This window comes from Sus scrofa, unplaced genomic scaffold (genome assembly GCF_054392235.1).
Source record: "Sus scrofa isolate SSC_HxYL_T2T_F1_AM1 unplaced genomic scaffold, Sscrofa_HxYL_maternal_Yorkshire_Landrace_v2.0 dam_195, whole genome shotgun sequence".
Lineage (NCBI taxonomy): Eukaryota > Metazoa > Chordata > Mammalia > Artiodactyla > Suidae > Sus > Sus scrofa.
In genome coordinates this window covers 1-15005 of record NW_028146978.1, presented here as the reverse complement: position 1 = coordinate 15005, position 15005 = coordinate 1, and the positions used below count along the sequence as shown (strand labels likewise).

Genomic DNA, 15005 nt, shown 5'->3' with positions numbered 1-15005 from the left:
GACTCGGGAGGCGGAGCTGAAGCTTAGAAATAGGGCTCCCAAAGCCAATCAGCGCGCTGTTTTTGGAGACAAGGCGGCCTCGCCACACCCCCTCTGCACGGGAGCCCATCGACAGAGCCCGCCACTACCCCAGCTCCGCCTCCCGGCGTTCGGGCCCCAAGCAGCGCCCTTTCCTGCGTGTGTAGGAGCTGCGTAGTCGCTGCCTTCGCAGCTGGCTGGTACCGCACCCAGACTGCGAGAAGCCACTTTTCTTTCACCACCCGCTGGGGGGAATGAGTAGGCCCCAAATTACCATTTTCTCCTGACTGTCCAGGCCTTCCCCCTGGGGATCCACAGGAGTCTCCAAGTCTCTCCCTCTAGAGAAGGCGCAGGTCAACCCAGAAATGGATAGACTGTCACAGTGCAAGCCTGGCCCAGCCCCGCCCCAGTAGTCTGCGTGCTGCAGCCTCCGGCAAAGAGCTAGGAAGCAGACAGTGAAGGAGAGGAGGCAACCCTAGGGGTCAGCTGGAGGAGGCAGGAGGCCAGGTAGCCCTTGGATGCAATGCCTGAGGCCCACAACCCTTGATGCATCTGCCATTATGACCAGGGGCCACCTTCCTCCACTCCCCTAAAACCAGTAGCTAGAGGTCAGAGGTTACTATGCCCCTACTTTCTAGACACCCACCAGAAGGGATGTAGGCCCAGGAGGTAGTCAGAGAGCAAAGGGACCCTGGAGCAGAGATGGGGCTAAGTGAAAGTCCCAGGAGGAAGGAGAAAGGAAACAGGCGAAGGGTTTTATGTCATATTAAACATTTATTGTTTTCTGCAGACTGACCTTGGATGGAGTAACTCTCAAGCCAGGAGGGGACTGGTTAGTGTTCAAGTTGCTGAGATCTTAGGTCAAAAAGCTACAGAAAAGGATCACTTTGAGTAGGAAAAAAAAAATCAACTGTTATGAGGCAGTCTCCCCTGCTACACCAACTCCAAGAGCTGAGGCTTCACACCTGACACCAGGGGGTAAGAGCTGAGTGAACCAAAGATGTGGCAGCGAGGGTTTCACCAGCAGAAGAAAAGGGCAGGGCGGTGTAGGGGGAAGAGGAATGAGAAAATTGGAAAAATAACCAAGGTTATTTTGGAAGCCCAGGGGGGAGTGGTCCTGGAAACCTGAGGACAGGAGGTTCAGAAAGCCACGGTGACCCAGCTTATCCTGAGGAGGCAGGTGCCTGGGGTGAAGGCGGGTGCGGCATGTCAAGAGCCTGCATCCTCAAATTTCTTCTGGCCAGGGGCAAACCGGAAGGGGGACCCCGAGGGAAGAAGTTCATGGGGAGGGCCGGTGGCTCCAGCATCTGGTGTGTCAGAAGTTGGGCTTGTGCTTCTTGAGCTCCACCATGAGGTGGTGGATGTTGATAAGCTCAGCACGGGCTGGGAGGGCTCGGAGCTGGGGCTGGGACAGCACACGGTGGAAGCGGTGGTAGAGCTGGATCAGCTGGGTTAGTGCTCCCTGCTTGGAGAAAACCACCAAGGGATGAGGTATGGGGTGGTACCAGGGTGACGATTAGGATCATGTCAGGGCACAGGACTTGGGGTCCAGATGGAATGAAAATCAAGGGTCACTTGTATGATTCTGAGCCCAGAGAAAGGGGTGGGGGAGTTCCATGGTGGCTCAGTGGGTTAAGGAGCCAGCATTGTCACTGCTATGGCTCAGGTTCCATCCCTGGCCTGGGAACTTTGGCACGCCACGGGCGCAGCCAAAAAAGAAAAGCGGGGGGAAATCAGTGGTGGGTGGGTGGGACTGGGGACTGCAGGTCACCTGGATGATGCTGGTTCCATTCCTGAAGTTGGTGAAGCTCCGCATGACATCCTGGCTCAGGGACTCCACAGACGACTTCCAGGAACTGCCAAAGCCCCGGATCAGCTGAGTAACGCGGGCTGGTCGTGGGGGGAGAGGTAATAGCCATGTGATGTTTGATCCCTCTAGGCTCTCCACCAGGCACCGCCATCCTCACCATGCAACCCCTTTTCACCAACCCACCCTTCCCTGCTCTACCACTGCCCCCCCACCCCCCGCAATGTGATCTGCATCCTCAAATTTCTTCTTTCCTGGGAGTTCCCTTTGTGGCACAGGGGAAACAAATCCAACTAGGAACCATGAGCTTGTGGGTTTGATCCCTGGCCTCGCTCAGTGGGTTAAGGATCCGGTGTTGCCGTGAGCTGTGGTGTAGGTCACAGACGGGGCTCGGATCTGGTGTTGCTGTGGCCGTGGTGTAGGTTGGCAGCTGTAGCTCCAATTAGACCCCTAGCCTGGGAACCTCCATATGCTGAGAGTTCGGCCCTAAAAAGCAAATAAAATAATTCAAAAAAATTTAAATTTCTTCTTTCCCGTTCACCTCTCACTGACCCCACCCACCCTTCTTACCTTCTTCCCCTCGGAGTCGTTCGGCTTGCCCACGCTCAATCAGGGCCTCAGCTTCCTTCACAAATGCCACCAGACCCCCAAAAGGGGGAGATAGCAGCTCTTCGATGAATTCCTGTAGAGACACACACACACACAGTCGAGTTTCCTGATGTCTGCAGGTCCTCCCAGGTCTGGCGTCATGACCACCTGGGTCCTTAGAACACTCCTGTAACAGCACAGCTCATCTCTAGAAAGGTCTCCCAGAGCTAAGGGAAATCTCCAAGGACTACCCTCCTCAAAATAATTAATTCATTAAATGGTTTACAAAATGGAGCTGGGAGCAGAGGGCTGGAACCAGGGAAGTGGGCAACTGGGAGAGGCAGGGCTGCCAGAGGTAAGTGGCCATGGCCACCTGCTACCCAGAAGCTGAGCGGGATGCCAGCCTTGAGTGGGAAGCTGAGCTGCCTCTCTCACGAGAGCCTCTAACAGGTGGCAGTGTAGACCCAGGGGGAGGGCATTTTTCAGTGACTGTAAAAGGAGATGCCAACCTTCTCTGAAAAACCCTCAGTCCCAGCGCAGGGCCCTGGGACTCCCCCGATTAAGGTCAAGGAGAGGAGTCAAAGACCAGCAGTCGTAAGAAAGAGACTACCAGGAAAATTAGCACAGACAGTACACCCAAGAGCGCCCAAGACAGCCAACGTTACACTGCCACATACACAGCAGCTGGGCCTTCTGTATGAAATGTTCAAAGAAATTAAAGATACAGACACACACATGATCAATTCACAAGATTAGGAATGGACAGCTTTGAAACAATGGAATTTTAAAGAAATGATTTAAAAGTAACACTTTTTCTGGGAGTCCCTGTCATGGCGCAGTGGTTAACAAACCCAGCTAGGAACCATGAGGTTGCAGGTTCGACCCCTGGCCTTGCTCATTGGGTTAAGGATCCAGCATTGCCATGAGCTGTGGTGTAGGTTGCAGACGCGGCTTGGATCCTGCATTGCTGTGGCTCTGGTGTAGGCTGGCGGCTATAGCTCCGATTAGACCCCTAGCCTGGGAACCTCCATATGCCTTGGGAAGCGGCCCTAGAAAGGGCAAAAGACCAAAAAAAAAAAAAAAAAAAAAGGTAACACTTTCTTTGGTCACACCAGCAGCATGTAGAAGTTCTCAGGCCAGGAATGGAACCTGGGCCATAGCAGCAACCTGAGCTGCAGCACGACAATGCCAGGTCCTTAACCCAGTGTGCCACCAGGGAACTCTGCATCATATTTCAATTGGACAGCACCAGTCTAGACTTGGATGAACTTTAAGCTCTCAATCCAGCAAAAGAGAAGTTCTGGCAGCAGAGGAATGGAAAGAAGGAAGGGGTGCCCTGGGCTTTGGCTAGCAATCTGTCCCATGACACCGAGCAGCAGCCCCCAAAAAGGCCAGGGAGCGCTGGTGACAGCTGGCTCCCCACCATAGCAAATGCCTCAGTGCCTCAGCTGCTCCCAGCAGGGTCCACTGGTTGTGGGGTCAGAGGGCAAGGGAACTGCACTTCTGAGGAAGAACTGATATTCCCTCTGTCCCCTAACTGTGCAGGTAAGGACAACAGCTTCCTTTCTCAGCCATGATACATGTTTATGTTACTAAACAGAGAATGGAATGGGAATGTTTAACCTACAACTAACCAGATCCCTGGACAGAAAAAAGACTGGAGGAATGTAAGGTTAAAAAAGATACTGGTTCGGAGTTCCCGTCGTGGCTCAGTGGTTAACGAATCCGACTGGTAACCATGAGGATGCGGGTTCGATCCCTGGCCTTGCTCAGTGGGTTAAGGATCCAGCATTGCCATGAGCTGTGGTGTAGGCTGCAGACTCGGCTCGGATCACATGTTGCTGTGGCTGTGGTGTAGGCCAGCAGCTGTAGCTCTGATTCGACCCCTAGCCTGGGAACCTCCATATGCCTGGGTGCGGCCCTAAAAAGACAAAAGACAAAAAAAAAAAAAAAAAAAAAAAAAAAGATACTAGTTCTATAGGCTGGCAGCTGTAGCTCTGATTCAACCCCTAGCCTGGGAACCTCATATTCAGTAGATGCAGCCCTAAAAATCAGACACACACACATACAAATACTGGTTCCGGGACTGTGGCGCAGTGGTTAAAGAATCTGACTAGGAACCATCAGGTTGCGGGTTTGATCCCTGGCCTTGCTCCGTGGGCTAAGGATCTGGCATTGCCGTGAGCTGTGGTATAGGCTGCAGATGGCGGCTTGGATCCCATGTTGCTGGGCTCTGGCGTAGGCCAGCAGCTACAGCTCCTATTGGATACCTAGCCTGGGAACCTCCATATGCCGCGGGAGTGGCCCAAGAAATGGTAAAAAGACAAAAAAATAATAATACTGGTTCTGGGGGAGGGGCAAAAGAGGGGTAAGGTTAAGGGACTAAGAAAGCCAAACTATTATGCATAAAATAAATAAGAAACTAGGGAGTTCCCCGTCATGGCTCAGTGGTAAATGAACCTGACTAATATCCATGAGGACATGGGTTCAATCCCTGGCCTCGCTGAGTGGGTTAAGGATCTGGTGTTGCCATGAGCTATGGTGTAGTTTGCAGGTGTGGCTCAGATCCTGCATTGCTGTGGCTGTGGTGTAGGCCAGCAGCTACAGCTCAAATTCAGTCCCCAGCCTGGGAACCTCCATATGCCACAGGTGCAGCCCTAAAAAGACAAAAAAAAAAAAAAAAAAAAAAAAAAAAGTAAGAAAATAAATAAACTAGAATACTCCCTCGCACCATACACAAACATAAACTCAAAATGACTTAAAGACTTAAACATAAGATACTATAAAGATACTATAAAATTCCTAGAAGAGAACATAGGCAAAACATTCTCTGACATCAACCATACACATGTCTTCTTAGGTCAGTCACCCAAGGCAATAGAAATAAAAACAAAAATAGGCCAATGGGACCTAATCAAACTCACAAGCTTCACATAGCAAAGGAAACCATAAAAAAAAGACAACCTACGGAACGGGAGAAAAGAGTTGTAAACGATGCAACTGACAAAGGCTTCATCTCCAAAATATACAAACAACTCATACAACAGCAAAAAAAAAAAAAAAATCCACAATCGAAAAAGGGGCAGAAAACCTGAACAGACAATTCTCCAAAGAAGACATACAGGAGTTCCCATTGTGGCACAGCAGAAACAACTCCAACTAGGAATCATGAGGTTGCGGGTTCGGATCCCTGGCCTTGCTCAGTGGGTTAAGGATCCGGTGTTGCTGTGAGCTGTGGCATAGGTCACAGACAGCTCGGACCCCGAATTGCTGTGGCTGTGGCATAGGCCAGCAGCTGTAGCTCCGATTAGACCCCTAGCCTGGGAACCCCCATATGCCGCAGGTGCAGCCCTACAAAAGACAGAAATGGCCAAAAGGCACGTGAAAAAATGCTCAACATCACTAATTATTAGAGAAATGCTAATCAAAACTACAATGTACCACCTCACACCGGTGAGAATGGCTACCATTAATAAGTCTACAAATAACAAATGCTGGAGAAGATGTGGAGAAAAGGGAACCTTCCTACACTGTCAGTGGGAATGTACCTTGGTACAGCCACTATGGAAAACAGTATGGAGGTAGCTTAGAAAACTAAATATAGAACTACCATATGACCCAGCAATCCCACTCCTGGGCATATATCCAAACAAAAACTCACTGAAAAAGATACTGCATCCCTATGTTCACTGCAGCACTAGTAACAAGAGCCAAGACATGGAAACAACCTAAATGTCCAACAACAGGTGAATGGATTAAGAAGACGTGGTACATATACACAATGGAATACTACTTGGCCATAAAAAAGAACAAAATAATGCCATTTGCAGCAACTTGGATAGAACTAGAGACTCTCATGCTAAGTGAAGTAAGTCAGAAAGAGAAAGACAAACACCATATGATATCACTTATGTGTGGAATCTAAAATATGGCACAAATGAACCTATCTACAAAACAGAAACAGACTCTCAGACATGGAGAACGGAATTGTGGTTGCCAAGGAGGAGGGGCAGGGAGTGGGATGGACTGGGAGTCTGGGGTTAGTAGATGCAAACTATTACACTTAGAATGGATAAGCAATGAAGTCCTGCTGTACAGCACGGGGAACTATAGCCAATCACTAGGGACAGGACATGATGGAGTGTGAGAAAAGGAACGTATCTATACATGTTTGGGTCACTTTGCTGTACAGCAGAAATTAGCATATCATTGTAAATCACCATACTTTAAAAAATAAGCAAGGTAGAAGGATATACTGGAAAACACAGAATAAAGTAAATATTTTATAAGAACCATAAATGGCACATAACCTTTTTTTTTTTTCTTTTTAGGGCCACTCCAGGTGTTGCTGTGATTTAGGAACCCACAACATATGGAAGTTTCCAGGCTAGGGGTCAAATCAGAGCTGCAGCTGCTGGCCTATACAACCCACAGCAACGCCAGATTCCTGACCCCTGAGCGAGGCCAAGGATCGAACCTGCATCCTCATGGACACTAGTCAGGTGTGTTTCCACTGCACCACAACAGAAACTCCTGGCACATAACCTTTTAAAATTGTGACTCCCTGTGTTGTAGACCTGTAATTTACATGAGATTGTACTTCAAAAATATCTCCATTTTATTTTGTTTTAATTTTTGTCTTTTTGCCTTTTCTAGGGCCGCCTACGGAGGTTCCCAGGCTAAGGGTCTAATTGGAGCTATAGCCACTGGCCTATGCCAGAGCCACAGCAACGTGGGATCCGAGCCGCATCTGCAACCTACACCACAGCTCACAGCAATGCCGGATCCTTAACCCACTGAGCAAGGCCAGGGATCGAACCCGCAACCTCATGATTACCAGTCGGATTCATTAACCACTGAGCCACGACGGGAACTCCTTTATTTATTTATTTTATTATTATTTTTTTTTTTGCTATTTTAGGGCCACACCTGTGGCATATGGAGGTTCCCAGGCTAGGGGTCAAATCGGAGCTGTAGCTGCCAGCCTACACCACAGCCACAGCAACCCAGGAACTGAGCTGCATCTGCGACCTACACCACAGCTCATGGCAATGCCAGATCCTTAACCCACTGAGAGAGCGAGGTCAGGGATCGAACTCTAACGGATCCTAGTCAGGTTTATTGACTGCTGAGCCACAAAGGGAACTCCAATATCTCCATTTTAAAAGTAAATAAAATTTAGGAGTTTCCATGGTGACTCAGAGGTAATGAACCCAACTAGTATCCAGGAAGACATGTTTTGATCCCCGGCCTCACTCAGTGGGTTAAGGATCCAGTGTTGCCATGACCTATAATGTACGTCACAGACACAGCTCAGATCTGGAGTTGCTGTGGCTGCGGTGTAGGCCGGCAGCTGTAGCTCCAATTCATCGCCTAGCCTGCAAACTTCTATATGCCGCAGGTGCGGCCCTTTAAAGCAAATAAAAATTAAAATAAATTTAAAAAAAACACAAAAATAAAATAGACCAGTAATGACAGCCTGGTCTGAACCAAGTGTTACAAAGCATTACAATTCCAGTTCTGTGTACCTGGAGTCCACTAATTGCCACTCCACACCCACACTCTGAACAAAAACAAATACGGCACACAGGTCCTCCTTCCCTTCCCCACACCCCTACCTGTGTCCGAGCATTGAGCAGCTGCTGGAAACTTTCAACCTCTTTGCTGTCATCAGCAGCCCTCTCCTAAGAGGAGACAGAGCAAAACCTAAGGTTGTGGAGAAGCCGCATTTCAAGTCTGCGAGCCCCTCCCTCCCACGTTGGCCAGACGCCGTGCCAGGTGCCGAGAATCAAACACTGAACGAGGTCAGCAGGGTCTTGGCTCTCACGGAGCTGAGAGAGCGGTGGGGGGCCCGAAGGGAGCCAGAGGGGCCCTTACCATCAGCACGCCCAGCATCATGTCATAGTTGTTGATCAGAAACACAAGCTGCTCCTTCCTTGAGGAGAACTCGGCTGCTACTCGGAGGACAAAATTCTCCACCTCCACCTGAAAAAGTGGCAGGAGGCGGTGACTCGGAAGGCAGGGGCCTTCTGCAACCCAGCCACTGCCCTGCCCCTGCCCTCACCTGTAGCTGACCCAGCAGCTGCATCGTCCGCTCATTGGGAATCGTCTGATTGATGCTGACGAGGGCAGAGGAGAACTCTGCATATCGGCGTGTGATCTGGGAGGCAGAAGGCAGGAGAAAAAAATCCTACCTGTGCCCTGGCCCAACCAACAAGCCCCTGGAAGCCCTTGAAGCTGGTCAAGCAGCCTCTGGGTGACTCCCGTCTCGGATCCCTCCCCACCACCGTGTGTGTCCCATTCCAACCCAGTCTAATCATACTCCTCGCTGCTTCTCACCCAGTGAAGCTGCATATGCTGCACCATGACCATGACCCTGGGCAACCCCATGGCCAAGCGTGGAGCCCTGCTTCCCAAACCAGTTACCCTCGCCCCCCCTCACATAGTGAGGCCGAGTGTCCAGCCCCCCGAGGCGCTGGGGGTCAGTGCTCCGGACGCTCTGGACGTTCATCTCCAGGATCAGCTCAAACCGCGGCCACAGCAAGGCAAGCACCTGTTCCCAGTACCTGTGGGCTTCGCCAGAATCAGAGATAGCAGCAAGGAGCACAGGGGTGGGGAGGTGGGGTTGGGGTGTGTGCGGGCACCCTGACCGGCACAGGGGCAGGAGGGTGTGAAAGCTGGGTCTGGAAGCAAGAGCACTGCTTCCCAGCAGACACACAGGGACAGGGCCAATGGGATGAGGCCACTAGGAGCCCAAGGGTCAGGGCAGGTGTGTAGGAGACCAAGAGCTCAAGGCTGGTGGGGGGGGGCGTCGAGAACCAGAATTCAGCACCTGTCCAGGGCGGGGACATCCCTCTTTGCTGCAATGTTTCGGAACCGGAGAACAATATGGATACAGAGAAAAACCGCTATGGCATCGTAGCAGTCGGCCAGGTAAGACTCCAGGTGCTTCTGTGATTTAGGAACAGGAAGGGGATTGGAGGATTGTGTTTGGGACTCTGTCATTCAAGTGGCTACAGACAAATGCACGGGCTCCTCTGGGGATGTGGGGGGGGGGACGATCTAAAAGGAAAATGCTCCCTCCTTCCCTGCCCACCGATCCTCTGCCTTGCTCACCAGATCTGTGGTCACAGGCCCATCACAGCACAATTCAGGGCTGAACACCAAGGTTTAAGGGCCCCTGAGTTTTCAGGTGCTATTGCCTGGTGTGGGTCTGCGGCAGGGGTGTTCTGGGAGACCCCAAGCTGTGGTGGTTCCATGGGGAGTCACACAGCTTTAGAAAGAGGGCATCTGGTTGCAGTCTGTCCAGAGCCCTGACCTCAGTGATGAGTAAGGAGGACCTGGAGGGCAGAGAGCAGGGGAGCCAGGGCACTTACCAGCGTCATGCTGAGGGTGCGGCCCATGACAGCGTGGAAGAGGTCGTGTGCAGCCGGGCCAGACACCACGAAGAACTCGCAGATGAAAAGATATTCTCGGCAGGAGTTGTCCAGGAGGGCATAGTGCTGGCTGCGGAAGAGTGCCTCAAAAGGGTACTAGAAAAAAAATTAAATTAAATTTTAAAAAAATAAAATAAAAAAAAAAAAAGGAGTTCCCGTCGTGGCACAGTGGTTAATGAATCCGACTAGGAACCATGAGGTTGCGGGTTCGATCCCTGCCCTCGCTCAGTGGGTTGGCGATCCGGCGTTGCCGTGAGCTGTGCAGGTTGCAGACTCGGCTCGGATCCCGCGTGGCTGTGGCTCTGGTGTAGGCTGGTGGCTACAGCTCCGATTAGACCCCTAGCCTGGGAATCTCCATATGCCGCGGGAGCGGCCCAAGAAATAGCAAAAAAGACAAAAAAAAAAAAAAAAAAGGGTACTAGGAGGGGAGGGAAAAAGAGGGGAGAGAGAAGGGTTGACGTGGCTGAAAGACCAGGAAAGCTGGGCAAGGAGAGCACAGGAGGCACTCCCCTCTAACCCGAGTCCAGGCTTCGAGAGGGCATCCTGAATGGGGACTGAAGAGGTGGGGGCACAGGAGGAGAGCACCCCCCACCCCCCGCCTGCCGCTGCTGCTGCTCCTGCCCCCACCCCCAGGCCTGCCTCCTGACCCGGTGACTGGCCGGGGGATTCACTCAGGGGTCTGCCTCCTCCTCCTCCTACCCTCTGTTCTCCCCGCTGCGCTGTGTGCGGCACAAGGATGGGGGCTTCCAGTTCAGTGGGCGAGATGACGGAGCCACGGGTCCCCAGGGTGAAAATGGTGTTCCTGCTGCGGAGGGACGGCTTTGAGAAGAAGCGTGCAGGGTCACAATCAAGGAATACAGTACTGTCACTGCAGTGATGGAAGATCAAAGCCTTGGGAACTCCATTGGGCCCTGGCAGCCAGACAGCCTCAGCATCCCCCAGGACCAGGGCCCCACTTCAACGGATGTCTGCAAATGGGCCCCAGGGAGCCTCTCCACCCCTGACATGACATGCAAAACAACACATCAAAGTGATTTGCGCATTTTCTTGAGGGAGAAAGTCATAGCTTTTATCACGCTCCCAGAGGTGAGCAGCAGAGCCCCAGAGGCTGGACCCAGAAGCCCCGCCCGCCCCAGGCCCAGCAGGAGCGGTCCTCAGCTGCAGGATATCTTTCTTTGCTGTGTCCTCCACGCCCATCAGATCATCCTTCTCAGCGACTTCCTCATACTAAAGAAAAGAGAAAGGAGCCCTGGTACCCAACCCTTTCCAGAGTGCAACAAGAAAGGGCTCTCGGCTCTGAGCCAGGGCAGGGGCCGCCTTTCTCCTGGCCTCACCTGCACCTTCATGAGCCGCCCCAGGTAGGAGCGGTAGTAAGACAGGTACATCTTGCTCAGCGTCTCCACGTATTCGTCCCTGACCTCCTTGGCCGTGGCCCGCTCATTGCCCAGCAGGAACTGATAGAAGAACCTGGAGTGGCAGGGACGGGTCAGCCCCGTCACCTGCACCACCAGACACCACGCGTGCTGCGCAAAAGCTGGGAGTCCCCCCCTCCCCCCAAGACGGTCTTTCGTTCAGGTGGCCACCTGTACTTCAGTAGGGCCGTTTGGGGGATCTGATAGTTGGTCATTGGTTTCCTGAAGGAATAGATCTTCTGAAGGATGAACTCTCGGATCTTTGTTACCGCCTGGACACGGAGGACCAAACACAGGGTGTGAGGCTGCAACCTTCTCACTGTTTGGGAGGCACTGAGGGATGTAATGAATGCTGAACACAGGAGGAGAAACAGCAGAGAATATCTCTTGCATATTTAAGACCCTTAGGGAACCCAGAGAGGTGAGGATGTGCCCTGCCAAATAAAGGCAGGGCAAGGTTTTCGGGGACAGGCTACGGGAGACCCAGGGTGAAGGTCTCAGGGACGCTGGTTCAGGAAGTCTGGACAATCCACCCCCATGCACCACCTTGACCCGGAGCCGGTCCAGCACGCCCCTGACATCTGCACAGGCCGCTGTGCCTCTAGCCTCCTGCTCCCGGACTGCAGCTGCCTTGGCATCCAGCTCCTGCAGCTGTTCCAGGAACCGGGGCTCTGTCACTGGCGCCTCCAGAATTGCCCTGGGAAGCAGAGAGGGATGGGATGGGTTAGGAGATCCAGACATAGCTAGGCCCTAACCACACCCCTTCCATCCAGCCCATCTCCTCTCCCTTCTTACGCTATATCAGAGAGTCAGGGCACATGTGTACCAAGTTTCCTGTTCCTGGACACACACACCTCCACCACCCACAAGCCTTGGACCCCCTCACTACATGCCTGACCCTGGATGATTCCTAATCTTTGATGCCTAAAGCACATGTCAAGGCTAGAAAGAGTTGTCAACCCACTCATCAGTTTCTGAAAGGAACTTGACGACCTGGAGCCGGAAGACCCACGAGATAAGCAGGGCAGGTCACTCCAGCTCATCTACTTGCTGTTGACATCATGACCATTCAAACTGGTGACTCACGTGACCAGAGCAGAGGGCACCACCAGACCATCGACAAGCTCCCCGAGCTTCCCACGGACAGCCTGGCGGTTTCGAAGCCTAATGTTCATGGCTCCTGACTGTTCCTGCAGCGTCCGGATCTCAGAGCTGATGGAGCTGAGGTCACTCTGAAAAGCTCCCAACATTTGCTCCATGCGCTGGGGGGAAGGCAGAAGTGTTGCTGAATTGCCATTGGGTTGGGACGGGATGAGGGAATCACCCAAGTCCATGAGGGTAGTGGGTGCTGAGGGAAGAGGTACCCCAAAAGTCCCTGGCAAATAGCATTCATCACGGCAGCAGCAACAAATAAAAAAGGCTGCTGAGATCATCCTGATGGCAACTCAAATGGTCCCCACCTGAGGCTAATGACCTAGAGAATGGTACCAGAGACCATGACCTGGGTTCAGGGTTATCAGGGGTCCCAGGTCAGGGTTATTAACCTCAAGGACAGCATCGCAGGCTGTGATCTGATTGTGCAGAGATGCTATGTTCTCACTTTCTTGGATATCTGACCACAAAAGTCAAGGCCTTACTGTGCAGATAGAGCTCCTTGGACCAGCAGGACCTCTCCTTCTCTCTTAGCTGATGGAGGGCAGCTGTGGCGGGGCTGTCAGCACCATGCCCCACAAAATACTCCTTTTTTTTTTCTTCTTTTTTAGGGCCGCACCCACAGCATATGGAAGTTCCCAGGCTAGGGGTAGAGTCGGAGCTACAGCTGCCGGCCACAGCCACAGAAACACCAGATCCAAATTGCATTTTCGACCTAGGCCACAGCTCACAGCAACACTGGATCCTTTTTTTTTTTTTTTTTTTTTTTGGTCTTTTTGCTACTTCTTTGGGCCGCTTCCGCAGCATATGGAGGTTCCCAGGTTAGGGGTCTAATCGGAGCTGTAGCCGCTGGCCTACGCCAGAGCCACAGCAATGCGGGATCCAAGCCGCATCTGCAACCTACACCACAGCCCATGGCAACGCTGGATCGTTAACCCACTGAGCAAGGGCAGGGACCAAACCCGCAACCTCATGGTTCCTAGTCAGATTCGTTAACCACTGCGCCACAACGGGAACTCCAACACTGGATCCTTAACCCACTAAACGAGGCCAGGGAGTGAACCCGAATCTTCAAGGACACTATGTTAGGTCCTTAACCCACTGAGCCACAATGGGAACTCCCAAACGCCCGTTTTAGTAACACCACCCTTCCCTCTGCCAGAGGATACAATCACGAATGGATTTCTGCTCAATCTGCTGTAGCTCCAGTTCAACCTGCTTTGAATAGTGACGGGAGATCCACACCCTGGAAGAGCATAAACACGATGGGTTGGGGGGGGCAGTCAGAGAAGGGACACTGCAACAAAGTCAACAAAGGATTTGGGGAGAAGACATTAAGATATTACACGAAGAGACTGTTTTCTTCTTTGAGGGGAGGGTGAGTGGAGGGGCAGATTAGGAGAGCAGAAAACCTCACCGTTTTAAGAGCTTCCTTTACTAACTCATCCTCCAGATTTGCCTGAATGTGAACTGGAAAGAGAAGTTTATCATAAGGGTCCAAAGGGCTCCACAGCGCCCGCTACCCACATCCGAACATCTGCACACCAATTCCTGCCTTATTACCTCCAGCCCCCATGCCTCTTAAGATGACAGGCACTGCGGCCACCTCGTGCCATCACTTACCATCAACTTCATCCAGGATGAATTCATCAGAGGTGAGGTCCAACTCTCCAAGTTGCAGTGGCTCCTGGAGACCTGGACCACCCCCCTGGAGAGGGGCAGGTTAATGGGAAAGGGAGGGGGAGAACAAAATATAATGGGGAGAGAGGACTTTCACTGGGAAACCAGAGAGAAATGCTGAGTCCAAAAAATTCCAAAATCTCATATTGTCCCAATCTACTCATTGGGGCTGATGGGTAGGGAATATGACAAGGAGCCAGCAAACCCACAGAGGTGACCAAATGAGGAAAATTAGGAGATGCAGGGACAGAGCAGAACTTGCAGTTGAACTTAGGGTCTCCAGACTCCTTCTATCTTAGATGTTCTGTTACAATCCCCGTGGGGAGCTCCAGCCTTTCTAGAAATGTCAGTTAACACAGTGTTCACCATCGTGCCAGGTGTCATCCTACATTCACCTAATCCTAACCGACAACCTCTACAGTAAGTCTTATTTTTTCACTTTATAAGTGTTAAGAGTGATGACACAGAGAGGCTAGTTAACTTGCCCAAACACACACAGCATAAGTGGCTGAGCTGGAATTAGAACCGAGGCAGTCTGGCCATGTTCCTAGCATTTACTCTACACCGCTTCTCTATCCTGCGCAAATATCTGGAGTTTAACTGAAACTGTGGCCCCAGAACCTAAGTATCAGCCATTCTAGTCCCCACTTTGGTCCAGGTCCGATCCGGGGAGGGGTATGGAGAGCCAGACCAGGCAGCATCACCGGTAGCAGCCGAGCTCCCAACCTTGCGCGAAACCCAGCCCAGACCTTTCTGACGTGAGAAGACCGGACGAGACTCTGGAGGAGAAACAGCCCTGCGTCCTCACCAGTGGGCCCTCCTCCTCCTCCATATCTGAGGCCCCGGACCGCAACACCAGCTCCCGGGCGGCTGCCGCCATGGTAGCAGCGGCAGCCATTCCGCGCAGCCCCA

At 52.0% G+C, this 15005-nt stretch overlaps 1 protein-coding gene across 1 annotated transcript; it reads right to left on the bottom strand.

The window, feature by feature from the left end:
- Positions 1–772: 772 nt before the first annotated feature.
- Positions 773–14994, bottom strand: LOC146394306 (vacuolar protein sorting-associated protein 52 homolog). Its single transcript, XM_085009159.1, is given in 21 exon segments — positions 773–1480; positions 1790–1908; positions 2396–2507; positions 8032–8097; positions 8291–8398; positions 8478–8573; positions 8856–8979; positions 9246–9364; positions 9790–9945; positions 10549–10682; positions 11019–11076; positions 11184–11316; positions 11433–11533; positions 11808–11958; positions 12348–12523; positions 12806–12873; positions 13583–13646; positions 13648–13659; positions 13831–13883; positions 14037–14121; positions 14902–14994. Coding segments are annotated over 21 exon segments (2172 nt in total). The 5' UTR covers positions 14992–14994; the 3' UTR covers positions 773–1333.
- Between the last annotated feature and the right edge of the window lie 11 nt (positions 14995–15005).